Source organism: Tigriopus californicus, chromosome 5 (assembly GCF_007210705.1).
Source record: "Tigriopus californicus strain San Diego chromosome 5, Tcal_SD_v2.1, whole genome shotgun sequence".
Taxonomy (NCBI): domain Eukaryota; kingdom Metazoa; phylum Arthropoda; class Copepoda; order Harpacticoida; family Harpacticidae; genus Tigriopus; species Tigriopus californicus.
In genome coordinates, this window is record NC_081444.1 from 4,831,398 (window position 1) to 4,858,036 (window position 26,639).

The 26,639-nt window shown below is 39.4% G+C and overlaps 2 protein-coding genes across 6 annotated transcripts in view; one reads left to right on the plus strand and one right to left on the minus strand.

Moving 5' to 3' along the window:
• Positions 1-15,433, plus strand: part of LOC131880759 (uncharacterized) — a 19,956-nt gene extending 4,523 nt beyond the window's left edge. For 2 of the 3 annotated variants that reach the window (XM_059227455.1, XM_059227454.1), the window contains 2 exons: positions 7,814-8,049; positions 14,721-15,433. In XM_059227455.1, coding sequence (XP_059083438.1) covers positions 7,921-8,049; positions 14,721-15,269 — 678 coding nt within the window. In that variant the 5' untranslated portion in view covers positions 7,814-7,920 and the 3' untranslated portion in view covers positions 15,270-15,433. Of the gene's footprint in view, positions 1-7,137; positions 7,726-7,813; positions 8,050-14,720 lie in introns of those variants that run through there. The other variant, XM_059227456.1, reaches the window with a different exon arrangement.
• A 780-nt stretch (positions 15,434-16,213) lies between these two features.
• On the minus strand, positions 16,214-26,596 carry LOC131880757 (autophagy protein 5-like). 3 transcript variants are annotated; one of them, XR_009373291.1, is made up of 6 exons: positions 26,322-26,596; positions 22,526-22,740; positions 20,640-20,764; positions 17,258-17,467; positions 16,887-16,992; positions 16,214-16,361 (listed from the first exon to the last, which is right to left on the minus strand). XR_009373291.1 is itself a non-coding variant. In XM_059227452.1 (5 exons), exons 1-5 carry the CDS (start codon positions 26,475-26,477, stop codon positions 16,255-16,257), a joined length of 813 nt encoding a protein of 270 aa, XP_059083435.1. In that variant the 5' UTR covers positions 26,478-26,596; the 3' UTR covers positions 16,214-16,254. The 3 variants fall into 3 exon arrangements, 2 of the variants coding, with proteins under 2 accessions (XP_059083435.1, XP_059083436.1); XM_059227452.1 differs by lacking the exon at positions 16,887-16,992; XM_059227453.1 differs by lacking the exons at positions 16,214-16,361; positions 16,887-16,992 and adding an exon at positions 17,153-17,175.
• Positions 26,597-26,639: the final 43 nt, after the last annotated feature.

The window sequence follows — 26,639 nt, forward strand, 5'->3', positions numbered from 1 at the left end:
CAACTAGGTGCATTATGTTCTCCAAATGGGACTGGTTCCATTTTGTTGCAATCAATTTTTCAAGATTTTACCTTGGTTGAACGGATTAATCAAAATATATGCTCTTTCAAAGCTTACCCGGGGGACTTCTAGAGATCTGGACTGCACACAGAAGTAAGAATTTCCTATCCCGAAACTTCTCACTTTATGCCAAATAAGCACTTCATATAACAACAAGATCTTGTTGAATAGATAAACTTGGCCAAATTTGAGCCCAAAACTATGCTTGGGAAACTCAGGAGAGATGTTCAAAGTTATGTAGTAAACACTAAATGAAATTCAAATTTTTGACTTGCTCTTGGTCACGCAACATAAATTTGAACCAAACTACTTTACAAATAAATGATATGAACATGACCTGCCTTTAATTGTAGAGATCTACATTCCCTATTTTATTACTTTAATTTGAAAAGTTGAAAAGAGTCATTATGACCAAGAGCCAGCCGGACAGGAAGCTTGTTCACAGTCCATATTTCAAGAAGTTCATGGCTCACGATACAGCTCAATTCCGAATGAATGACCTAGCTCTCTTCTGGTTATCAATTATTAGGAGAGGGCTTGCTCATTGATTCTGTGCCCTCTTTTAGAGATGAAATAATTTTTGACCAAGTCATTTGATTGAGCTGAAATTTGAAACACATCATGTCAGCTAACTAAGGCCAATTTCATTGGAAGATGAATGCAAAATAAAGACTCAATGCATAGTGGCCGAATTTCAAACTCCTCGCCCTTGTCCACATTCAATTCCATGATCAATTGCAGCTTCTAAACAAAAAAATAAACATCGAAGGGTATCTAAGAGATGTAAAGGTGAGCCTCAATTGCCCTTTCAAATTAAGTGAAGTGAGCAATATTCACGAGTCACGGAGTCCCTGGACCTTTATTTTTCCCCGAAATCAGCGTCACTTGTGTGGAAAGTGAATTCTGTGAGAATATATATACCCAAAGAAGCACCATACCCAAACACATTTGCAATGCCACACCAAATTCAAATATCCTTGGAATTTGAACTTGAGCATTTCAAACTAAACGAACACCGTGCGCGCTAAACTCTACTTGATGCAGTATTTCTCTTTTTGGCCTCCTGCATCTCAAATGAGGCTGAAAAAAATCCTGGAAATGAATGCCCCCATCACATTTTTAGTTAGAAAACCTCGAGTCTACATCTCAATGAAATCCCTAGCTGCTGCATAAGACACTTTCTGGTCGTTAATTCTGTTATCAGAACTCTCAAGAGAGAGAGAAAGATTGTCACAAAATTGGCGGCTTTCGCTTCAATACCAGGCCTTCTTTCAGTCGAATTTGCAAGCTTTGCAGAATTCCACATTCCAAGTCAAGAGAGAGAGAGAGAGGGAAAGAGAAGACCAATGGATTTTCCATAGAATACACGACCTTTGACTCTCACACTCTCTCAAGGCCAAGCTAGGCAAAATAGACGTCAAATCCAAGTTTGTCACGCTTTCATTCCCTTTGTACTTGATCATCAAATGCAATTCGAAAGACTCAGAAGAAAGAAGATCTGTCGCTTCCCATTGCGTCTTAGTTAAGCTCGTTCGAAGATCTCACCATTCATCAATGTTCTCGGTCTGCTGGAACATGGGAGGGGTTCAGAAGGCCCACTCCAATGGAATTGGATGGGTCCAACCATTTCTGACATGAGGTTTTTTCTCCTTCTCTATCTTTCGGTGGCAATGTGTCTTTGGAAATGGGGCGTTTTGTCAGAACTTGTTCGCTGACGAGCTAGATTGATGAGATTGATATGCAACAAGGCCATTGATTTGCAGACCGAGATAGTGTGTGAACTCAAGGCCTTGATTAAAACGGGACTACTCGAGTCAAAAGGGAACTAACTACATGTATATATGTAAGTGGTCAACTTGCCGACAAAGCAAAGAGAACAAGGACTTGCAGTCTCAAGAGAAGCTTGAGTGAGGTCCTTAAACGAAAGTAGATGTGGACAAGAGTGGAAGCTTTGAAAATGCTTGATGGAGGAACGAAGCAAAAGCGTATTGTCAGTTGAAGGGAAATTGCATCGTGTGATGGTGGATTTCGAAATGTTTTCCCACATGAATCAGACACTTTCAGATTGATCGACCTAGTCTTTGCGCGGCTTTACACTAGGATTGAACACCGAGATAGAATCCGGTTTGAGGATTGAAGTAGGACTAGTAGTGCTGGGGCGAATTCTTGGCAAAAGACTCAGCAGAGGACTCCAGTGTTTCACTGTCCTCAAGTCTAACAAAAAGACTCACACAAGAAAAACTCACCCCAGCACTAGTCTTACTTCAATCCTCAAACCGGATTCAATCGCGGTTTTCCATCGTAGTGTAAATCTGCCCTTAGATTTCTCGGAAAACGAGCAAAAGCCCCATTATATTTTTTTAAAATCTAAATCATCGTTTCAAATGGAATAGTAACATATCTGGTAGTTTTAGGAGTTGAAAGGTTGCCATCATAAATCATCGTGCTGAAGTTATTCTTGTCCGCAGTCGTCTTTTGAATTGGCCATCGAGCCATTCAATTATTGGGAAAACGCAGTACTAACATTGTTTTTTAGAGGACACTAGGATTTGACCGACTCCGTAATCAACGATCAAGGATTTATTCCAATAATGTAAAAACACATCAAGGCAACGATTGAATTCCCTATCTTTTTCGTCTAACAGGTTTCTCCCAATATGTCTGTGAATGTAGCCAATTTTGTGTTAATAAACATTTTTTCCATCCAATTTAAAAGATAGATTAAACCTGGAAAAAACATCCAGATTTTATACCTGGATGGTTTGGATCACATTGGCTTTTCTACAAGGGGAAAATCCATTCATAATGACTCTGATTAACTGTCAAAAGAAAATTCTGTATGGTGCAGTAATATGAAGTCAATTTATATTGAGACAAGTTTTGCGCACGAATGTTTTTTATGCTTTCGAGATCAAGATAAAACAATCAACTGTAATTTGAGATTCCTCAATGGTAGACAGAGTTTTAACATTCAAAAGTCACCGATTTTCTTGGATAAGAAATGTGAATGCTAGAAATGTAATGGGTTCCATGCGAACATCTTTGAACAAAGGCATTGGTTGGTTATTGGTGCAGAAGGCTGAAGGGCCCAACTTAAAATTGAAGCTGTCCGTCTTCTTTTGAGCGCTAAAATTGACAGGGCGTTTCAAATGAAATGTCAAAAGTTTTCCGATTCCTGAATCTCCGCATCAAGTTGTCAATATTCATCACGCCCGAAAGTTCTCCACCAACGATCCCTGAGATAAGTTTACAATTGGTTTTAGTCACGCTTATGAAAAGTACACACTCTGAAATGGTCTTGTTTGAGTAAGAGATTCTCCTTTGGAAGTACTTCCGGGGAGCCCTTAGGGTTCAATTATTATGTGCATAAAATTTTGATGCTTTCATGTCACCCTTATTTCGTTTTCCCAGCCTGCCAAGTGTCACCATAACTTCAGAATGACGATCCGACTTGCCGTAATTGTGCTCATCTACTCTTGTAATCCCATTCGGTCCTAAGTTTGTTCCACAAATAGAAGATCCTGGATAGAAGGCCTGAAGTGGGGCAAATCCGTGCTCGATCCGACAATGAGATCCCTCCTGCTTTGGGTGATGAATTACAATGACTTTGGGCTCCTAAAAGACTTTGGTTCCTCCAAAAATGAGGAATAAGACATTTCATGTTCCCTGTCTGGCCTTGACTTTGATGGGTAGACAAGAAGTTTCTTGAGACATGACACTAGTCGCCTGGTCCATTGTTAGTACTATACATAGTATGGCTCTTTCTTTCAGCTCGCCAAGGACAGAGAGGTCAGAAGTCCAGTCCCACGTAGAAACTTGTTAATGGGTCTGGCATTGTTCCATTCTTTGCTCGACATCACCACAAAAGGCCCCCTGTGTATGCACTACAAGATTTGGTACATAAACAATCTTTCTTTTGGCCTTGAGGCTCTGAGCATCATTCGCAGTCTACTGACTAGAATCACTTGTATGCTGAGTGTGCTTGCTTCATTGAGCTCCGGCACTGAAAATATGGTCCACGTGGTGGTAGAAGTGGAAAGCGTTGGTGATGGCACAAATTGCTGTTTTATTTCCCAGAAACTAGTATCTCTTTAGGATACAACCAGATAAGGCCAAACCCTCTTGTGAGACTCTAATCATAGCAAACCACAGAAGCTCGAGGTTGATCTGTACCTTTAAGCTGGAAATGATCAGCCATCTTTCCAAAATAGATCAACCAATGATCCACTTCATAAAATTTTGATCCTAGCACGTGCAATTTTTATTCCTTCATTCTTCCACTTTTGCAGAACAACCTAGTTTACATATACTTATTGGTCGCGACAAGTAGGTTTGACTTGGTTCTCTCGTTCCCTGAAGGCATTCCCGCCATTGTCTTAGATGAATGAGTAATCCACCATTATGAGAATGGTTCCACAAGGGCACAGAAATGTCGAGCAACGACATTTGAATTTAAAGTGGACCGACTTGGCTCCTCTTGGTTCGCTTCTCGAATATGAAGCCAGCCAAAATGAAATAGCCCACTCCAAGTTGTAAAGAAAAGGGTAGGCACGCATTGGAAGTGGGACGAGGAAATGGGAACCATTTCCCACCAAGAGTTGTGCGCTTCCGAAGCATTTCATGGACGGAAAGTCTCACAGACGAATACATATTTTGTCATATATAAATTTAGGCCCATTTTCAAGTTCCCTCCTTCACCAAAGCATCGCTCAAAAATGAGAAAAGTGAACTGATCTGTGACCATGTGTGGAACACAATGTGAGACCTGGTGCAGATTCTTGGAATTGTTTCCGAAATTTTCAGCCCATTGACTACTTCGTGACTTAGAGGATTGTGAGGGGGTCAGGATGAGGCTAATTGCTATGAGCATTCGAGGTTTGAACAAAAATACGATTGTTTGACACGGTGTTACTCACTATACTGATAAAGTTTTTTTGAAAATGCCAAGCCTTCTGATAACTATTTTCGTTGTTATTGAAACAAAAGGAACAACTTTTGTAAAAAGTCATCTTGGATTCTAGCTAAGATTAGAATATTAATCCACTTAAAACCTAAAAAGAGATAATATTTTTACAAACGTAATCAATAGATGTTGGGAGTAACCTTAGTTGCGTTTCCTACTAAAATTTTATTCAAATCCATGGAGCAAACGATAAGATATCTTGTTTCAAAGATTGCATTTTCATCAAATTTGACTACAAATTGCTCCGGTTATATCTTAAAGCAATTGCCAAGAGATATAATAAGCTTTTTCTATGCCTAAAATATAAATGGAAATATTTCACGTTTCTGAAGCAGGTAGAAAAACCAGAACATAGCTTGCAACATAACTTAAAACTTACTTAAAGAAAATATTTCGCAATTTTGACGCCATACTTGTCAATCGCGACTTTAATCAAGCTTAATCTTGAGCGTTGACAAAATTCTATTAACGTTGAATAAAAACCTCGCTAGTACGTAGAAGTCAATTATTGCAAAAAGTGACAATTTTGAAAATTAAACTGTCACGTGTATCGTTCAAGTATTTTGGGAATATGATAGGATTATGTAGTTTTTGGCACTTAAGTAAACTGAAAGGCAATTTTACATCTTTTGTGAGTTTAAAGAGACATTTTTTGCTACCTCTAGCTTCGAAAGAAATCTTAAAGAAAATGGAGAAATGTTATTTCTTGTCGTGTCATTGAAAGAGGTTATCATATTCCTTGGAAATAACTGGAAACATAATTAGGCCATTTTTCGATCTTTTACGGCGTAAAACGCAACCTTTAAGTTGTAATAACTAAGCATTTTCTAAATAGAAGTTTATGAAATTTTAGGTCAATACATAACTAAGAGTATGCTTAATACTGATTGACTACGTTTTTGACAGTGATGCATTTTAATAGGCTTTTAGTTATCTTACACACTTATCTGAGCTACTTTTAAACATGTGTATTTCACAAAAAATGTTCCTTTTCATTCTTTGACAAAGAAAAAGATATCGAGATGTCTTGGCATTTGAGCAATCACTTAACCAGAAAATATAACCACCGTGTTGAGGTAAAGAACGGTCAGATTCCCATGTTCTTTTTATCAGTGTGTGACTTGTTCTTTTTGTTGTTTTTGGTTGTTGGACTTTATTCTTTACATGACACCAAAAATTCCACGCGACTTTAGAGCTTTTTGTCCAACAAAATGAGTGTCAGAAACCTGAACTTTTTAAGACTTCTCAATCGTTTTTGATGACACAAAATCTTTGTATTGAAAGTGACTGGCCACCTTTCCACTATTTGTGGTTGAATAAAGTTACAGAATGCAGCTCCTCGAATATGAACAGAGAGATAACTGACAATCATGAAACGCATTGCTAACGCTTGGTTCAAAGGATGTTTCCCCAATAGATATCCTTATAATTATCTAAATGATGCTTTCGTAAACAGTGCTATTTTCTGTTTGTACAATCATTTCAATTTTTAAGCTCAAAATTCCTGGCATATGAGTGTGATGTTTGTAAAAAATTACTATAAATGGAGTGGAATATTACCACACAAAATATAATTTGTGCAATGAGAAATATCCTTGGAGGGTAAATGGAGTTTTTCCTTCTTTTATCAGCTAACATGATTTTGTGTGGAACAAGTGGACATTACAAAAATACACAGATTCATCGAAAGCTTCCGCATATGCACATCCAATATACCGGGTGTATATTACCACAAGTCCTCGGACAAATTTCATTAACAACTTCAACAAGGTCTACTTGGAAAACAAGGTGTCGAGGGTTAATATTGTATTAAAATAAGATGAAAAAAACACAATACAGAGTAATTTATTCTTATAATCCAATGGATTCATCTTTGGGGATGAGGGGGTCCAAAATTCCTTGGGCCAGAATCCATTGGAGCTCAACTTCAACTCCAGATACTGCTGAGTGACGTCAGAAGTGTGACAGGGAGCACCATCTTGCTGCCAGACCCAATTCCGACGCTCTAGTGGCTGTTGAGGGCTGGGATGACCTTTACACCAAGAATCCGGCTATACTGGGTACCATCCAGTTTGCCCTTGATCCAGAGCAGTGGAAGTCGAAATCTTTTGGGTCTTTTTTTTCATTTGAAGATGCCGATGGCATTATACGATGCAAACGATGGTCCTGGTGATGCTGAAGTTGGCCGCGACAATCCTGGCTCTCTCGCCACCCTCGATCCGCAAAATTATTTTTTTTGGCCGATTTTTTCCATGAGTGTTTTTAGAGACAAAGAGGCAAAACTAAAATTAGCTGTTGAAACAAAATATTTAGCTAGATATGCCAAGAAACCACTGCAATATTCTTTTTTAAATGTTACTCTTAATCAGTGAGCTGCAAGGTTTTAAAGACGTGTCCGAGGACTTATGGCACACCCGGTAGTTTGTTGACATATTCAAATAGCTCACAACAAACAATTAAACCGAATTAATATTCTTACGGTCTTCAGTATTTGAACCTTCACAGGCCATGAAATTCAAGGACAATGACGTCCTAACCAAACCCCAACCATGTTCCACAGGGCTCCACGCAGAACAAACCAATGATATTTGGACCACTTCCAATATTCTGTGCTGACTTTCATGGCCTGTTCTTGTGACTTAGACCCTTCTACAGCTAGTACATAATCTTACTCTGATGCCACAAACCTTTGGCACAATCAAGTGAGAATCGGGGAAGGAACGAGTTGTCTGGGCACTCTCATCTTCTTCCAATGATCGACATTACCCCTCCGTCTTTTCTTTGTTACAGACATGTCTTCATCGAGCGTTGTTTCTTTTGGGGTCGAAATCCCGGGAGCCCTTTTGAGACGATCCCTTCAAGTTGGCCGGAGATAAAAGAGAATTGCCTCCAAAACCATGTTCCAATGTTGCTGTGGCTCCACGCTCTCCATAGTTGGATCAGCCTCGCCTGAAGAGGTTCCTGGGACGAAAGCCGGAATCGAACAAACCCACCACTGCAACGGACTCAATGGCTTGAATGCCAAGGTAAGAAGGTTCCATTTCTCTTGCCCCAATTGTGGTTTCATTCGCGTTTAGTTCTGAAGGAAACGACCCAAGGACGTTCGTGCATTATTCTTCAATTGTATGCCCGTTCACATAAGTCAAACAGTCGAAATGGGCCAGATCTGAATGATTGATCATGTAGCAATCGAATCCTCCTCATGTTCAATAGAAAGCTGGGGCAATAAAAATAACCTTTGGTGGACTCAAAAAGGCTGGGTTGGACCACTGCAGGTCTGTTTCTGGCCCTCGAGGGGACCAATACTTGAAGATAAAAAACAAAAGTTCGTGTTGCAATCACCTCATGAAAACAGAAAAGAGAAGATTCAATCCAAAGGTGATCCCTTGTGAGCAGAGTAACTTGGAAAGGTCAGACAAAGGGTGTCAAGACCAACCAAGCCTTCAATAGGAAGGTTTCGATCTCTTGGCATTAAGGCTTGAAAATAGAAACAGAACTCGACCAAATTTCGAATATTTCTTGTTCCAGTGTGATGTAAAGAGAGGACGTCCTATTAAACGTCAAGTAAATGACAGAAAAAAAGAGAATCCTTGGTTGGTATTTTGAAACTATTGCATTATTGTTAGAAAAGGGACCATGGAAAAGTGAATAAATGCCTTACCGAAGAATTAGAAGTCAAAGTGGAAAAATGTTAACAAGGGTCTAACGAATCTATGACGTATGCACAGGAAACTAAATTGGCAGTGCACAGAGTGCTTTTGAGAAGACTTGAGTATGTTACTAAATGTCGACGAGAAGATATTCTAAATTAGATTAACTATTTTGGAGAGTAGGCTCACCTGAACTCAATTGGAAACATCTAGATAAATAACGTATTCACATCAGGAAGGTCGTTTCGTTTATACAAGAACCGCAAGTGAGTTGCTCAAATGTGTTGGCTGTTGGTATACGTATCTGGTTAATGTTCAGTTTGTGACTTTTGAACCTCGAAGATCGACAAAGATGGAGCGGAAATTATCTTCAGATCTTTAAAGGTAGAGTGGAAGACTATCAAGGCCATTATTGCGACGTAGTATGGCATAAACCCGGTATATTCCAGACCATAAAATTGTCCGCAAAAGCCGATGCGTCGTTCAAAAGTCTTCACTATATATGGGAACAGCTTCAATACGTTTCCAAGTCATACTGCAACTTTTCAAAAGCTGGCAACGTTTTTGGAACCAACTATCCTGGACAAATTACCCCTTTAAAATAGTTCATCTCGTGGTTCGTTAAACAAACGAAACTTCCTTCAAGTCGAATTGGGTTGTGAAGAGATATTATGAGGACTCGAAAGACTCTAGTCATTTCATGATTTTTCAGAGATTAGTTTTCATACAACTCGAGATGTGAAGAACCATTGCAAATGAAATGAATCATTGCACATGACCGAGTTTTTTTAACAACTCATTTTAAATGGTTTGCATTTCACTGTTACATACTGTCCGCTTTTCAATTCTGCTTTTGCGTTTCCCTTAGAATCTTTGGGAACCCATGTGCGCTTCAAAAGATTTAGAATACTCGGCATGAAACAGTCACGGCAAATAATACATCAAAAATATTCACTTTATGCAAAAAGTTGCGAATCATTTTTGACCCATCTTTTGCTCAAACAGATTACGGCGTACGCGAAAAGTCCAAGTTTTTTTCCGATGTCAAAAGACTGTCAATTCTCGAGTCATATCTTTGGAAGTCATTTACAACCCTACCTTCAGATTACATGTGACTCAAACTTACCTCCATCATCCAATTGAGGCTTTTTGTTCCTTCAGTTCCCGATAATGGTCTTAAAAAGTAAGCAATTACTTAGTAACTTATAGTCATTCAACAAATCAGTACAAAATCAACATGGTCCAAAAAACAATGTTTACTCCTTAATTGGTTCTCGCAATCATTCTTCGCACAGCACCTTGGCACAAAACATAAAAAAGCGAGACCTACCGTACATAAAACCCATCCAGCGTTTGCCGACTTTCTTGTCTAAAACCTCGAATTGGTCCAGATAATTGAGTTAAGCGCTTTTCCACTATCTCGCTTAGAACAACAGTTCCTGAAACAGGAAACCCGAAAGGCAAGATCTTAAAGGTCGGTTGAGATGGAACCACAACCCAGGCAATTAGAGCTAATCCTTGGACTAAGGAACCAACCCCCGTAAAAATACAATTTGTATAAGTCTTGCTTTCTTTGAAACTTCACCATGGGTTATGAACTTTGAGTGGAGCCTTCAAAGGTCAACTGTCGGCGTATATTTGCATTGAACAGCTCGGCTTTCTTGGAAAAGCTCGGTCCAGATTTCGAACGGAAGGGGATAGAAAGCTTTTTTCCCTTTCCAGCAAAGGTTCCACTTCCTTTTTGGCAAAACTTTCTCACTTGCTCTCTTTTTTCTCTTTAGGATCCAATGTGGATCTTCTTGGCTGATTTGGACATTTTTATCTGCTGCTTCAATATTGAATGGGAAAATGGCGGATTTAGAGCTCCAGAGGACTCATGGTTCCTCTTGCCATTCTTTTTTTGCAATAACATTCTTGCAAATTTGGAGGGAACTCAAGTTTGATCCTATTTTTGGTTTCTCATCAAGTTTTTCGTCGATAGAGTCACAAAGCAATGACTATTCGGCTACCTAATCAACGTTTTTGTTCAACTCTTCATAGATGAAATGAACTCAGTCTTTTATTGGAACTTCAAGAGATGGAAAAAGGTCTGTAAACAGGAAAAATCATAGGAAAAAAGAACATCCAAAATTAGAATCCATTAAGGCATAATCATCTGAGGCCTTTGTACAGTCCTTGAACTTCAACATAAAACCTTCAGCGTCTTTATGAGGGTTTGCCTTGTCATGGATTTTGATTTCAACAACGCTCGCTGACAAGAGTGACACCTCGTTTAAAACATTCGAGAAAAGAATACACGAGTGTGTCCCTTGACTGGCTTTCTTGTCGAAAATGTTGATGACTTGAAAAAACTTTGGTTTCCAGCGAACACCATAATGTTTTTTGATGTCGAAGAGCCACGAAAGTGGTGAAATAAATGAGGTGGAGTAGACTTCCATGAAAAGTCATTGTAAAAATTTGGGGTTTACTCCTTAAGGAAAAGAACTTAGTATAAACACCATATTGTTGTGTAGAAAACTGTGACAGTTTACTCCATGGCTAGACAGAATTAAGAAGTGCAATATATTTTGTGGTTGAAAAGGATCTAAGGTGTAAATCATTGAACATTGCCTAAGGAAATTGAAATATAAGTCATTTACTTATTCTCCTAAATCTTAAAAGATGTTTAAAAGACCCCGTTGGCCATGCTTTGAAATGCTATTATATAACAATCATGGTCAATAACCAAAATTTGCTAATATTATGACAGTAAGTTTTGACCTCCTTCATTTTTCCTTCACTTTCCTGTACATAGATGTGGGCACGTTATCAAAAACGGTGTGACATCTCAGCTTCTAATGAGATGCTCACAAGTTCTTGCTCCTGTTTTCTCGTACTTGATGCGTTGCATCTTGGATCAGGGCAAATTTCCATCTTCCCTAAAGTCAGCTCACGTTGTGCCGATTTTCAAAGAGGGGAGGAGATTAGTCGCTCCCCAGTAACTGTAGGCCAATTTCTCTCATTTCGAATATTGCGAAGGTGTTTGAGAAGATCATGAAGTTAAAACTTGTTGAATTTTTTGATATTCATGAATTCCTTCCTCCTAGCCAACATGGGTTCCGAGCACATTTGAGCACGGTTAACCAACTGATTGAACATATAGAACATATTATTGAGGAACTAGAGGGACATGAGTCAATTGATGTTGTCTATCTTGATTTTGCCAAGGTCTTTGATAAATTAGAACATGGCCTTTTAGTTAAAAGGCTCCATGAGATTGGGCTGCAAGGCAAGGTTCTCGATTGGGTAAGAAGTTTCATTCATGACAGAAAGCAAATTGTTAAGGTTGAAAGGTCATTTAGTGGTACATATGATGTCATGCCAGGTGCTCCCCAGGGCTCCATTTTGGGGCCTCTTCTTTGCATAATATTCATTGCCCCGCTTCAAAAGCTCAAAAGTACTGTCTCTCTTCTCATGCTGAAAATATAAAAGTAGTTTCTGGTAGGAACGGCCGAGATTCTAGTAGCCTTGCAAAGGACCTAAATCGAGTCTATTCCTTGGCTGCTGAGAGTAATGAAATTCCGCTCAATGACCTATTGGCCAAGGCCTTTGAACACTCCCCTCATAGATAATGGAGGTAAATATATTGAGCAGGTCTCGTCCATGAAAGATTTTGGAGCAGCCCTCTAAAATAATGGAAGTTCAATGAGCATATCCAGCCGAGAGTTGGCAAAGCTTTTCAAGCATGTGCTTGGATGATTCCAACGCAACTCGACCCAGAATGAGTCAGAATGTTGTGTTTAGGTATTATACTGGGTCGAGTGGTCCGCAGGGTTCGAGTTGTCCTCTGAACCGAGTTATCTACTGGGCCAAGTTGTCCGCTGGGTTGAGATGTCGGTTGGGTTGGAGTTGTCCGTTGGGTTGAGATGTCCATTGGGTCGAGTTGTCCACTGTGTCGAGTTGTCCATTGCGTCGAGTGGTCCGTTGGGTCGAGTTGCCCTGGATCGAGTTGTCCGCTGGGTTGAGATGTCCGTTAGGTTCGAGTTGTCCGTGGGGTCGAGTTGTCCACTGCGTCGAATTGTCCACTGCGTCGAGTTGTCCGTTGGGTAGATTTGCCCTGGATCGAGTTGTCCGCTGGGTCGACGCAGTCCTGTAACCTCTAAACTTGTAGACAATTAGATATCGTTCATATCTTTGTTGGACGCTGTATTGTTGGGATCCCAATATCTATGTGGTTCATACCTATTATTTGTTTTGGACCTTCACATTTTGTTGAGCCAAGCTCCAGTCGTTGAGGCCCAATTCGGGACGCATTCTCCAAACACGGCTGAAAAAGGGGTTTATATAAGGTTTTCATAGTGAATGGGCCTTGAGGTTTGAAAGTGCGGTAAACCCATCTGCATGCCTGCAAAGCCTTGCTCAATTCGATTTGGATATGTTCTTCAAACTCCGATAGTGTCGCTAATTAGGATCCTGAAGAAGTTTGTGACTTTTGTGTACTGGTAGAGCGTCTGCTTTCCATTTCACTTCCTGCAATTCGATGTTGGGCTTGCCAAGTGCAAGTTTTGCTTCTTTGTTTTATTTATGTTACAACATAAGCTACTTTTTTTCACTAAAATGGGCGAACCTGCGGTCATTCCCGAGGGTGAGAGAAGAAATAACGGTAGCTTGATAACGAAGCGGGAACATCTTTTCATTGGAAAATTCATCATAATATGACAATCTGAGTGAGATAGATGCCATCCCACTCTCTAACAAAAAAACGAACGATACTGTTCTTTTGCAAATAGCATGCTGAAATAATTAATCATTGGCTTGTTTTTCATCTCATGGATCACCTTTGATTTAGTTTTTCAGTTTTCATTGTTTCAGATGGGTGGCTTTAAAAAATATATGTGTACGTATGTAAGTTCCATGTAAGAATACGTAATATTAGCGCTAATTTAGATCATTGTTCTTTTGTATTCGACCATGCTAAAGCGAGGCTGGAAGATCTCTTTTACTTGTATTCTCTGTCGCGCCTCTTACCTTTACTCTAGCCTTTGTCTGTTGTACCATTATTCGTGTTTGAGAAAAAAGCCATCCTCCGATGTACGCATTCTCATCCTTGCCATTCTGCTCTCAATATCTTAAGGCTTTTCTAAGGGCCTTGACTCGTTTCACCCAACGAATGAACAACACTTTGTTTGAGTCTCCGAGGATCTTCCATCCAAACACGCTCGAGTCAGACTCAACCGAGCAATCGGATCTTCACTAACGCTGAAAAAGTGTCTTCCAGGTGCTAAACATGCCTCGATGGTTCGAAACTCGAGGCAATAACAATTCAGTTCTTTTTTCAATAACATACATCTAGGAGCAAGAATACTTGAGAGAAATGTCTGCAACATCAATCGACTGCCTATAAGCAGGTGCAATCGATGCTTTTGAGCTTTTGATCAGGCTTGACATTTTCATCTCTATAAACATTATCAGAAATGAGGGTCAAATAGAGGGTTGGCATTTCTAATGTCTCACTACATCAATCTTAACTAAGCTCCAGGGAAACAATGTCAGTTCGAGGAAAGGTCTGGCCCGAAGCAGCATCTTTGTGCTATATTGGTGATAGTTTTTGTCGAGGGTGCCAGATGAATGTTTGAACACGGGAGCATCACTAAATAGTGAAAGAAGATCCATCGTTCAGTTGCTCCATGGAGTGAAAACTATAAACAACACTGAAAGGAAAGACATCCCTGAATCTTTGTGGGAGGTGTAAGTGAATTAATGCGCCAGGTTCAGGAAGAGTCATATGCTTCTTGCTATCCCTAAATTATGAAATATTCATGCAAGTGTCCTAATTTGGTGGCTGTTTGTTTCCCAACAATTATGCTCATGTAATACACAAAAATAGACTGTCTTGGCTTTGTCAGCTTTCTTCTTTTTGTTATACGTTCGATTGTTGAAGTAAAATTAATAATTATCAACGCCAAAAGCGTTTTTTCCATGCATTTCCACTCGATTTACCTCAGCAAACATGCACCTAGAAGTTTTGAACCTCATCATCAACACTCTCTTTTCTCGAATGTTTCCAGACCAATGAGCCGCCCAAGCCAAACCAGCTGGAAGCATCAAGCATTGGCGCCACCCAGGCCTCATCCAGACTTTTTCCCGCCTCCAGTTCGTCCTCTTGTCCTCATTTGACCGCAGATGAGGAACATGGAAAGATGGGTCGATTACGGCATGACAACAGTAGCACAAAAACCAACGACTCGAATGAATCCATCTTGGGCTTCCCTAACCAGGGCGCCTCACCAGCCCCGCTCTCGGTGGCTGGCTCGAGCGAGACGCCTTCCCGCCGATTCTTCGATCCATCCAGGGTTACCAAAACCTACAGCTTCAAACGGATGATGAGTTTTCGGACCTCGCGCAGAAGCAATGGAACATCGACGGGTGGTGGTGTTTCCGAGATTCCTCAAGGCAATCACCACTATCTTCCTCTCCAGTTCTCTTTTCTGGGTCAAATCTATCGAAAGACCACGGTGAGAAGGACCTCGTCCTCGAACAACACAAACGGGACCACTCGGGCCAAGTTCTCTATAGAACCGCCCAGTAGTCCCAGCCACTTTCAGGATGAGAAATAATGCTTAGTGTCTCTATCCTGCGATCTCTGTCCATGTTCTCAGCTCCTACTTAAGTCTTATTTTTTTGGACACCCTGTCCCTTCCGAGTCAACCGTTTAACTCGTTACAAGCTCCATATTTTTCAAACCCTAAATATATTCGTGATCAGTATTGCAATCATAAAACTCTTCTATCTTCATCTACTGTGTGGACGAACCAAGCTTTTGAAGCCTGAATCTATGGCTGAAGGAAAAAACTGGATTACAAAATGGTGTCATCTAACGCAAGCGCCAACAAACATCTGCGGGTTTTCCCAGTCACAAAAAATACTCTTTACGTTAAAACAAACACCTATTCAGTCTGAGATCAATAAGAGTATTAGATATGTAGCATTCATGATTTCTTTTAATTTCAAAATACTGATTTATTTGATTTTCCACCATCACATCAGTTTCGTCTTTTTATCATTGGACAAAATCCAAGATATCACCATGGAACATACATTCTTTCCTTGAGTTGATTTCAAGTTTGTTTTTCCTAATCTCTCTTTTGTGCATGCCTTTCTTCTGGCTTCTACTTTAACCATGACACACCTACTAGGCGGCCTTGTTGATACTTCACAATCCAGCGCTTTACTTCTGAGGCTTCAAAAGCTTGGCTGGAATCAACGCCATTTTCGTTTTTGTTGTCGTATGTCCGATCTCATGTTATACCAATGTAGCTTGTGTCAGTGTAAGAAATTATCTAATGAGCTCTTGTTCCACGGAATCAGTTGGTTGAAGGAACAGTGTCGAGCATGAAATATGAATTAGCCTGGGAGAAGATGAACCACCCATTGGCCATCAACTGACACGATCCAATCGCGAAGATAATGAAGGTTCATCCAGACACCCTTACCACGTGTGAACCAAGCAATATAACCAAGGACAGTATATTGGATCAAGGATAATGAAAGAGAGCAAAGCTAATAATGCCAATATTTATTCAACATCTTTGGAACAGGAATTCACTTGACGCATAAGTAGATGAAGTTATCGGGATAACTAAGATGTTCAGAAAGCCACTGGAGGGGCGTTTCTCGAGGGGGTGTTATGCCTTGAGTGGAAACCATAACTAAAATGAAGAGGTAAAAATGGAGATGTACCCTTTTCGAAGAAAGATAAAATGGACCCATGGGCGGATGGACGGAGAAAATGATTGTACATTGATTTGTATTCGGTAAAAGATTGCCTCGGCTAGATCTCCACTTAATTAGAAGAAATTCCCGAGTAAAAACTTTTTCAGCAAGACGGCGTTTAGTTAGCCTCAGTTTTCTCGGGAGAGATCCCTTTCAACATTTCCCCCAGGGGCAAGTTTTCAGCTTCTTTGGGGAATGACGAACCAAAGTTAACATGATCATTTTTGGGGGGATAAAGCTCTTTTCGAAGGATGCAGTCACCGGAAATGATTGACTCTTTGTGTTCAGATGTAAACGTTGAAGCTCAAGTTGTGAAAGTCTCTACAAAAAGGATAATTTCAGTTAAAATTTGCAAATCTTTGAAGAGGCTATTGAATTTACTCTTAAAAGATCACTTTCATAAACCTTAAAAGTAAGTGGAAGAAAGTGTCATAAGTGTTGCTGAGAGATAGTTTATCAACCTGGTCTGAATTGGCCACAGTTGCAGAGAATATGCTAGATCCGCTTGTTGAATTGCCTCTTCCCAGGAATATCACTCCAATGTTGCAGAATCCTCAAAATCTAGCCCTTAAAAAACAACGGCATTTCGCTTAAGGCTTGTAGGAATGTCTTCGGAGGATCCAATGGCCTTCGAATGATGCACAGTGGTGGTAAATCTTGTTGTCTTAATGGAAGTTGGGCCAATTAATCTTGATTACTCTCAAGTAAAGGGGATACCGGAACAACCTAAAGTACAGTGGGCTTAGCAACCTCACGAAGTTGAGAACATTGCGAAAAGTAGTTAATCTCGTCTCGTTCCATTACACTTCTAAGGTTTTCTCATCCAACTTACGAGCGTCGCTGTTATCCTCATCGGGGAAAGCTTCATCTAAGAGATCCTGGAGAGTCCGCTTCTTCCGCTCCGGCCCAATGGTTTTGTACAATTTCTGGAGAATCATCTGATCGCCACGATAAATGCGTACCGGAATAGCCTTGAATCCTTCCTCGCCAGACATTCGCTCCATGAGACGTCGGTTCACGGCCCAAAATTGATCAAATTTGTCTGAAGAAGCGAAAAGAGAAGAAAGTGATTCCATGAAAAATGACGTGTCATTATCACGAAGTGACATGAAAAAGAGATGTATAGGGTGCGGCGATACTCGAAAAATGGGATCTAGTTTCCGCGTTAGTATCTTTTGAGTGAAATTTCTCGAGAACATTCCCAAGACGATGCTCCTAGTTCCACTTGCTCAGGTGGACCAAGGATGGATCGTGATTATTTTTTTCTTGAACAGGGTAGGATGTCGTGAAGTTGTGTGATATTAGATCTGGAATCACTCAAGCGAACACGCACGACATCCTCCGCATCTCTTGGTAAAGAATAAGATAGGGTATGATAACAAGAAATTGATTAATAGATCCAACCAACTTGCACCCTTGGGAGGCCTCAAAAACGAGGCCATCGAAACTAAAACGTTGGATCCAAGGAAGAACCCAAGATTCACGATTCACAATCACTTGAATGAGGCTTCAAGGAAAATTGATCCATTCCCAAGGTCATGCACTTAACCAATCAGAATTGATTATAGATAAGGCCACCTGCAAACACGACCTCAGGGCGGCTTTTGGTTGTTAAAGCAACAGGAAATTAGGCCGGATACGAAGAAGAGTGAGAAGAATTCGATCTCAAATTAAGCTTAGGGGGATCAACAAACCTAGGAACCAAATTTGGAGCTTCTTCCTTCAATCTGTACTCTGTCTGTGCATACGGGGTAAAGTTGCCATTGAATGAGCATTAAACTTGCTATCGAGACAGCATGCTGTTTGACATGATTACATCCCTTCACTCCAACGACTCAATGTTAATGAACGTTAAAGTTATGACCATTAGAGAGACGATAAAGGCATAAAGTAGCAATTTCAAGTGGAATTCTAAATGATAATTGTTATATAAATGAGAACTGAATAAGTTTGATTGTACAAAACTACCACTGAAATGGTACCACTGAAATCAGTTTTCTACGGAAAAGAAGGGCGCAACAGTTGTTTTTTTTAAGAGCGCTGTTTTTTTAATAACCAGCATTCACGAGAACTAAGAACGAGCAAAACTAGTTGGTTTTTGCAAATACTCAAGACTTTCAATTGCGTTTCAACTGAAAAACGAGACTTTGACTCTAAAAACAAATGGTATTTTCAGTGTACCCAAGTGACACCTGCTGTCTCTTCCACAAGCGGACAAATAAACACAGAAAAATGATAGTAGCTCTAAGATGCCACCCTTCATCGTTGTTTTAATTTTTGAGCAACATTTGGTTTTTAGGTTTTTCTAGAAAAGCATTCAAGGCTTATCAAAATTACAAGTATTTACGTAATTCAATCGGAAATCAAACAGGAAGTTAGTGAGCTCCGACCAATAAAAAAGAGGAATTAGAACTGTTTCGTTAATCATTACTCATGATTGATTGTGCCAGGTTGATTCCTTCATTCAATTAAGTATCATAATTCTAAAATTAAAAGCTGCAAATGTAGCACGACTATTGGCTCACTTTTCAATGAAAATTTTACAAGAAAAGTTTCCCTTTGAGAAAGATCAGGGAGGAGATACGAAGCGGGGACCTCTCTCATGCCAGGGAATTGCACCGACCACCACACCACGCCTTTGACAAATGAGCTTTCATGGACTTGTTTCTTTTGAAATTACAATAGGCACCACTTGTTTTGAATTATGATATAGAAGCTTAAAGCATTGGTTGATACTTAATGCAAAAATATGGATCTTTTAATGAATTTCTGTACGACAGTCATATACTAAAGTTCTCGATTTTTTTTCGAGGCTGCGTTTGATTTTGTTTGATGGGCTCAGCTCGACTTGAGCGGATTAGCTTCTTGCATGTCAAAGGGTAAAAAGGATTTAGCCCCACTTTTTCTTTTAGGTTTATGATGTTCCAAGGGGCTTTGCCGAGAAAGCCTGTTTTTGGTCGAAAAAACTTCCAAAGGCCTCAAAGAGCAAGGCTCAACTTCAAGAACTTCAAGATCTTCAGTGGAACGCGCTTCAAGCACAATTGGGAGATCATGATTGTATCAAATTTAGATTACTTCGAAAATAGATCTTGAAGCGACCAGTGATAAAAAATCAAACGATTTTCGAATTCTCCGCCAATACAGGGGACGAAATCCCCGGTAAAAAATTAAAATACGTAGGTCAAGCACGGTGAAATATTTGATCATGCAATGAATTAGGATTGGCTTGCCGAGAGAGGCCTTGTACGTAAGGCTGGTCTGGAATTGTGTTTAAAAACTTTTTAAAGTCGGCTTCAAAAGATGGCATTGGATCATCTAATGTGTTAAACTGTCGAAGGCAGGAGGGTAAAAAATCATATATACTAGAAGCTCTATTAGGAATAAACGAGTATTTCATGTTTCTGACTAGTCTAGTTTCATTATGACTAGAGTGTACTTTCGGGTATCGTTTGTGAATGCATTTAAAAACATTTCCAGGACGACTCGACTCAGCGGACGACCCGACCCAGTACAGAAATTAAGCCCAATATGTTGGCTTACAAATGGCTCATACCTATGGAGCAAAATTTAAACTGTGATGTAAAATATGTCAAAATTTGAAAGGTTTAAGACAGTTCATCATTTGATCTTTAAAAGCAAGTTACGTTTAAATTAATCATGGTGTAAAAATCAAGTTTGATGGTGTTTTAATCAAACTTGATCCTTTATTTAATACCTTACTGATACTAAAATCTTTGCATGCAAAACAAATGTTGACTCATCAAGCCATAGTTTTGTTCCATAATCATGTTTTTGGGTCAAAATGTTATGTTGTCCGTTGGGTCAAGTTGTCCGGTCACCATATAAAAACATATGAGATAAGATATCTTCGTTGAGTACCATAAAGCCCTAACTCTTTTAGTCTCTCCCAATAGGAGAGGTTACGCACGTCGGATATATTATACTATCTACTATAAAAGTGCTCATTTTCAACTGAATACAAGTTTTCTTAAAATCATGTGCTCCGTTCTCTTTAATGCGTTACGCCACGCCATTTGGAAAACGTTAGTCCTTGAAAAGTTAAGTACTTTCAATGTCGGAGAGGGCTTTCTAATTCATTTATGGATCTTAAACGAAAAACCGATATCATAAAAGCTCTTGAGAACTCGCTGGTATACCCAATATTCACTAGAGGAATCCCCATAATGGTGAACGACTCGAGTAGTTCCACTTACCATTTTGCAGACCTTGCCATAACTGCAGATGATCTTTCTTTTGCATGGTTGAAATGATCTTCCCAGCGTGCTTAATAAAATCGGCTTCTTTGATACTGGACATGAAGTTCATCTCTACTGCTTGCCTAAAAGAAGAAGAAGAAAAAGACGTCGGGGTCAATCATGGATCCGGTTCCTTAATTCCACTGAGTGAGCCTGTAAAAAGAGGCCTGCCTAAATTGACCCTGGGCAAGATGTGAAGAGACAATTGGGGTCAAACCAACATCTCGAGGGACAGATGACTCCAACTGTCGGCCTTAGTATCAAATAAAAGGGGTCCTCTCTGCACCGTCAACGTTGGCGAGCCTTTATTACAAGGAAAATGACTATACAATACACTGAATGAATACTAGTCCTAACCCAAGCTTCGTGTCTCAGATCCGGCCGTTTAGGATTATGTCGAATGAGACATTTGGGACGCAGTTTTTAAATGAGGAACATGGATAACTAATAGAAACAGGAACGTATCAAAATATGTTGGAAGAGTAATGTGGTCGTAAAAAAACTCTTCAAAATGCGCAATTAGTTCCTGTGATAATATTTAGAAACACGAAACGTTACCCAGAATTACACTACATTTCGTTAGACTTGCAAGAGCAGGTATGCTACATGTTATGAAGTACATACAATAAACCTACAAAAAAGTGACCCAAAAAGGTATTGCATTGAATCAAAAGTTAATTTGATGAATAATCTGTTGTTAAGGCACAAGATCACGAACAACCTGGATTAAGGGAAACTTGAGGTATCTCTTTATCATTGATCCCGAAATTGGTGCTCATCCCATTCCATATAAAAGCACTGAAACATGGGCTAACATCCGAAACAGTAATAGAAAATGTTACTATTTTTAAGGTGAAATATCTTTCTTGTATATTACCTCAAAATTCCTACCAACCAATATTTTCTTCTTCATGTTAGATTTCCCTTCAAACATACCACCTTGGGATTACTATCCTCGGATTAAAAAAAAATAAAGATGTCGTTCATTATACTTCCATTTATTGCATTGCACTCAACATGTTAGAGACAAAGCTTGCCATCACCCTGTGTTCGTAGTTTCATCGGGAATTCCCATTACCATATTAAAGCGACTACAAATCTGCCGGCAAGCCCGCATTGCTTAGGAAGAGATCAAGTTGTCATGGCCAAAGTCAGGTCGCCAAGGTAATTTATCTCCTATTATATATGTAGGCCTACCAATAGGAATACAAAATTCCCCGCACAAAAACGTGCACCAACTGATATGAATGGAACCTCAGTCAGGAGAGGTTTTCTGTCGGGTAAGGGTATATGATGCAAAAAGGATTTGTTTAAAGCTTTTCCTCATTCCAAATAATGCGGTCAGTGATTGATAGTTTGGCTGACATTCCAACTTGTATTTACTCAGCCTCCAGAAGCCAAAATTGAAGCCACGTAATTTGCAATGAGAATAATCAATTTGGCATTGTGTGTAAAACGCAATTTTACTTTCAAGATCGAGCAAAGCAATGACGTGATAACAGTTCATGAGAATATGAGGTTGAAATTATGGCTTGAATAAGTTGTGGAATAGGTTGTCTCAAATATAGGAAGTCTTTTTTTTTCTTAAATACGGATCGACTAGACATGTATTGCTTGTGTTCAAGGCTACATTTTCTGAGACTTACACCCACCTAACACATTTTCTGGACATTGATAATCAATTTGAAGGCATTTTAAGAGTGGTCCATAAATTTCCGGTTGTTGTTCCTTCTCAAATCAACTGATCAAAAAAAGGCGTTCATCGTAAATATTAATCAATGTTGTACCCCGAACTTTACGTACATCTGAAACAAGTCCTTAATCAAAAGTGAGTTTGAACTTACGGCGAATCCAGACGGAGAATTTCCTGGTGAGGATAGTTATCGAAGTGAACCACCAGAGACCAAGGGGGTCTGGCTTCGCCATCAGAATTCATGACGGCTAGATCATAGAGAACGCCCAATGGACGGTGCCATTGGAGAGGTGTGCCATCAAACTCAAACCACATGGGGTTCTCTTGATGTTCAACTTTGACGTGTTTAGAGAAGTGCTTACGTACCTGAAAGAGGAAAACAGTTCGATATAGAGTTGGATTTGCAGTCATCAAATATCAAAAAGAAAGGTGGAAACGTGGTGCAATGGCTACAATGGTGCAATTTCCTAGCATGAGATGGGTCTCAGGTTCGATCTTCCCTCTTGACCTCTTTCCAGGAATTGTCCGGAAAAGCCTACGGCGATCATTCTCAATAAGAGACGGAAAACCATTTTAATACCGGACAAATCACTACTTAGTAGAATCATGTGATGCTCTTTGTTAATTATTAGACACTAGCACCCAAAAGTCCGTTTTTTCTACATGCAAGAAAACTTAAAGCCAAAATGGTCAGAAGTTTCAATTTATTTTCTTTTATTTTTGACTTAAATTTTGGCCTTCCAACACAATTGTAGTATTTTGTAAGGGGCGACGCTGGAAAGGGTTGATAATGACTGAAACAGCAAAATTGAAACGATGCCACGTGGCAAACGAGCAGTAGTCATATGGAAACTAAGTGTGAAATTAAACAATCAAAACTGTATCTCAAGGACGACATTTTTTTGCCAATGATAATTTTGCTTTCACGTTTGGTCTTAAAACTGACCGCTAAGGAAGCCAATGCGGGAAATCAAGGATTGAGCTTTGAGGCCAACGGGAAAACAAAACTGTCAACCACATATAAAATTTGGCATCATCGTGATCACATTTTTGTTTAATATCATTTGACACATAGTTTCCCTATGACACTATTACTTTTTAACTATGTTACAGTGCTTCGATTTTTCTATTTCAGTCCTGCACGATCCTTGACAGTGACGCCCCTTATGAAGAATTTGAACCCTATTTGAAGCCATTCCATCCATTGAGTGATCTACAATTTTGATTCTGATGACGTTATTTTACAATGGTCACCTACGTATCTAAATGAGATTGGAACATCATAGCGCATCACAGTCCGCGACCGATGAATAACGAAATTGGTCCACCCTAATGCGTGAGCCAAAAAACCAGGCGAAGGCGACTCATTCGCACAAAACTATGAGTGTATTGTCATTACAAATAATCTAACATACAATTCATGCATGCGGATGTTTTCCTTTCGACAAAAGAATTTCTAGTTGTTAGGATGCATCAAATCAAGAAATTATTAGGCGATTGGAATGTGATGAATAGACCTTGGAGAAAAGGTAAAAGCTATTTCATTTTGGCCAAATTTGGGTTGAATTGCTTCAAATGTCATTTTTGCACTTTTTTGCGTTTTATTGCATTTGGGTCAAGACATGTTTGGTGACTAACGTGGCACATTTTTGCAACTATTTTGTCATTAATTGCTCAAAAGTGAACTTTCATATAGGATTTCTCCTGATGAAAAAAAAATCAGACTTTTTATTCCTTGTTAATTTCAATTTCGTGCTTAGGCAAAACATAAAGTGCGGTAGCCTCTTCTACATAGTTAAGGGCTTCAAAGCAAAAGGAGGAAAGGGCGTAGCATATTCTTGTAAGCAAATGGCAACCTCAAGATTTAAGCAGAAGAAATTGCTCGTATCTTCAATAGGACGATAAAAAGTATATCAATCGTTATTTTAGTTGCAATGCTTACTTCATTCTTTACATATGGAATAAGTATCGCTAACTAGAAAGTTGTCATACAAATAATCCAAATCTAATGGATCTCATTTGCATCCTGGTTTAGAAAACTTGCCGTTATCAAAACATCGATTTTGATTCGAGCAAAAGCTTTGGATATGTCTATGGCTTTAAGATTTCTCTGACTGAATCCACTGCCATGTCAATAATCAATTACTTCTTTTGGCACATTATGTTACCTTTTAGTTATCTCTTAGGCGAATTCTTAACCCTTTTTTTTCGAGCTCTAGTGATGAGAGAAACCGACTCGAAAATATTCATCACGTATCAATTCCAATTCTAGAGAACTATTTAGATGCATGCCTGCAATTCCTGATGTCATTAAAGCGTCCTCTATAACATACAACTCGTGATCCGGAATGACTTATCCAATGATCGAATAAATTAAAGGAATGCATACTTGACAATAATATACACCAGCATGTCATAACTTCAAAGAGGTTACGATCGAACCCGAAAATTAGTCAAAATCATCTCTAAAACGCGACGAAGTTGGATGGTTTCAAAAGGAGAACACCCCCAGTTGAAAAAAAAATGTCTCATCATTAAATACTCGAAGTTTCGGTAGGCAGAAATTATAGAAGAGAAAAAAACCATCTGTTGAATGTCGCATATTGACGTCAAGGAAAATACAATTGATTTGGCAAAAGCCGGTTTATTGTCCAGTTTAAGCTTTTCGCTCGTCAAAGGATGCAAGTGAACGTTTGTGTTCGAAAAACAAGAAGAGGTTACTCAAAGCCACATGGAGTTCACTGATCCCTTAACTTTTGTGTTAGATGAAGGACAACGTTGATAAATACATGGTATCAACCATTGAACGTTTTTGCTAATCGTTCAACAAAACTCTCGTATTTTCACAAATACCTAGAGCTGCAGTTGCATTAGATGTTGCATAAAACACTTTAGAATTGCAGTTGCAGAAAGTTACAGTAAAAATATTCTTTTCTTGGGCGGCATTATTATCTTACACAAGATAAAAATCATCCAAAAGCAAGAGAGCATCAAACTGCAGAGCCATGTTCAGGTTGGTTTCAGCAACCTTCTACTCGAGATTGTGGGCATCAAAATGAAAGACCGGGTTTCCACTAAAGAACCAACCAACTTCCTCACAATCAACTAGCTGCCAAATGCACTCTGCTCGAAGTATGGAAGACGAACTACACGGCAATGCATCCTCTCCATAGACCTTTTTTAATTGAAATTGCCCCTATCAACCTAATACACGACCAGGACATCTCACTGTCCGTGAAATCATGCTCAGCTTTTTTTGGAGACTCATTCATCTCTTTCATCGCCAGATATTGATTTTTACAATTTCCTAAGAGCCCATTTTTTTTTATGATGGCACAAGATGCCACATTTATCTAGGAAACACTCAGCTTTTTCTTACCAAGGTCAAGAATACTGTCAATCGGTAGTTTCAAAAGATCAATTGCACAAGCTATTCAGAGCATGTCGTTGTAGCCTCTACTTACATCAAACCATCTCTTTTACATTCATTTGAAGCCCCCAGGGCTTCACAACTAAGAAGTGAACAATAGATTAATGAATTGGCGGTACTTTTTAGAATTTAGAACCCAAATGATCATCATTTTTTTTTTCAAACGATTGTAGAACAATAGTGAAAAATACTTTGAAACTCTTGCTTGAATGCAATCAGTCATTCGTAACGATATGATGCTTCAAGATATGGCTCTAAAGAAATGCTAGTATACTTTGTAGATTCCCTAGCTAAATGTGGCATCTTGTGCCATCATCAAAAAATGGGCTCTTAGGAAATTGTATGAATCAATATCTGGCGATGAAGGAGTTGAATGAGTCTCCAACTAATGGAAAGGCCTTTGTTCATCCATAGAGATCTTATTCGTGACTCTCGGAAGTTCTTTGTAAAGCAAACTTTTGCTTCAACTATGGATTTAGGCTTCAAAGGCTGGACTAGTCCCATGACTAATGCCTACCTTCTCGGTAGCAATGGGTAAATAGGTCTGTCGTGGCAACATCAAGTAATACGGATCCGGAGCGCTCAGGGTTTCAACCTCATTGGAGGCTAAACTAAAAGATGTGGGGATCCGTCCATCCCAGAGCTCGCGCAAGATCTCGCGATCATCGGCCATGTTTCTACCGAATAACAAGAGCACAACTTGACAACAAACAATAAACAATCCTTAAGATGAGATCTCACGACTTGATATTTGGATGTATGAAAACTTTTGAAGGTTAGCTCAAGGAAGAGGAAGGGTGACGATAATTTCGACTGAAGGGTAGTTTGAAGCTTG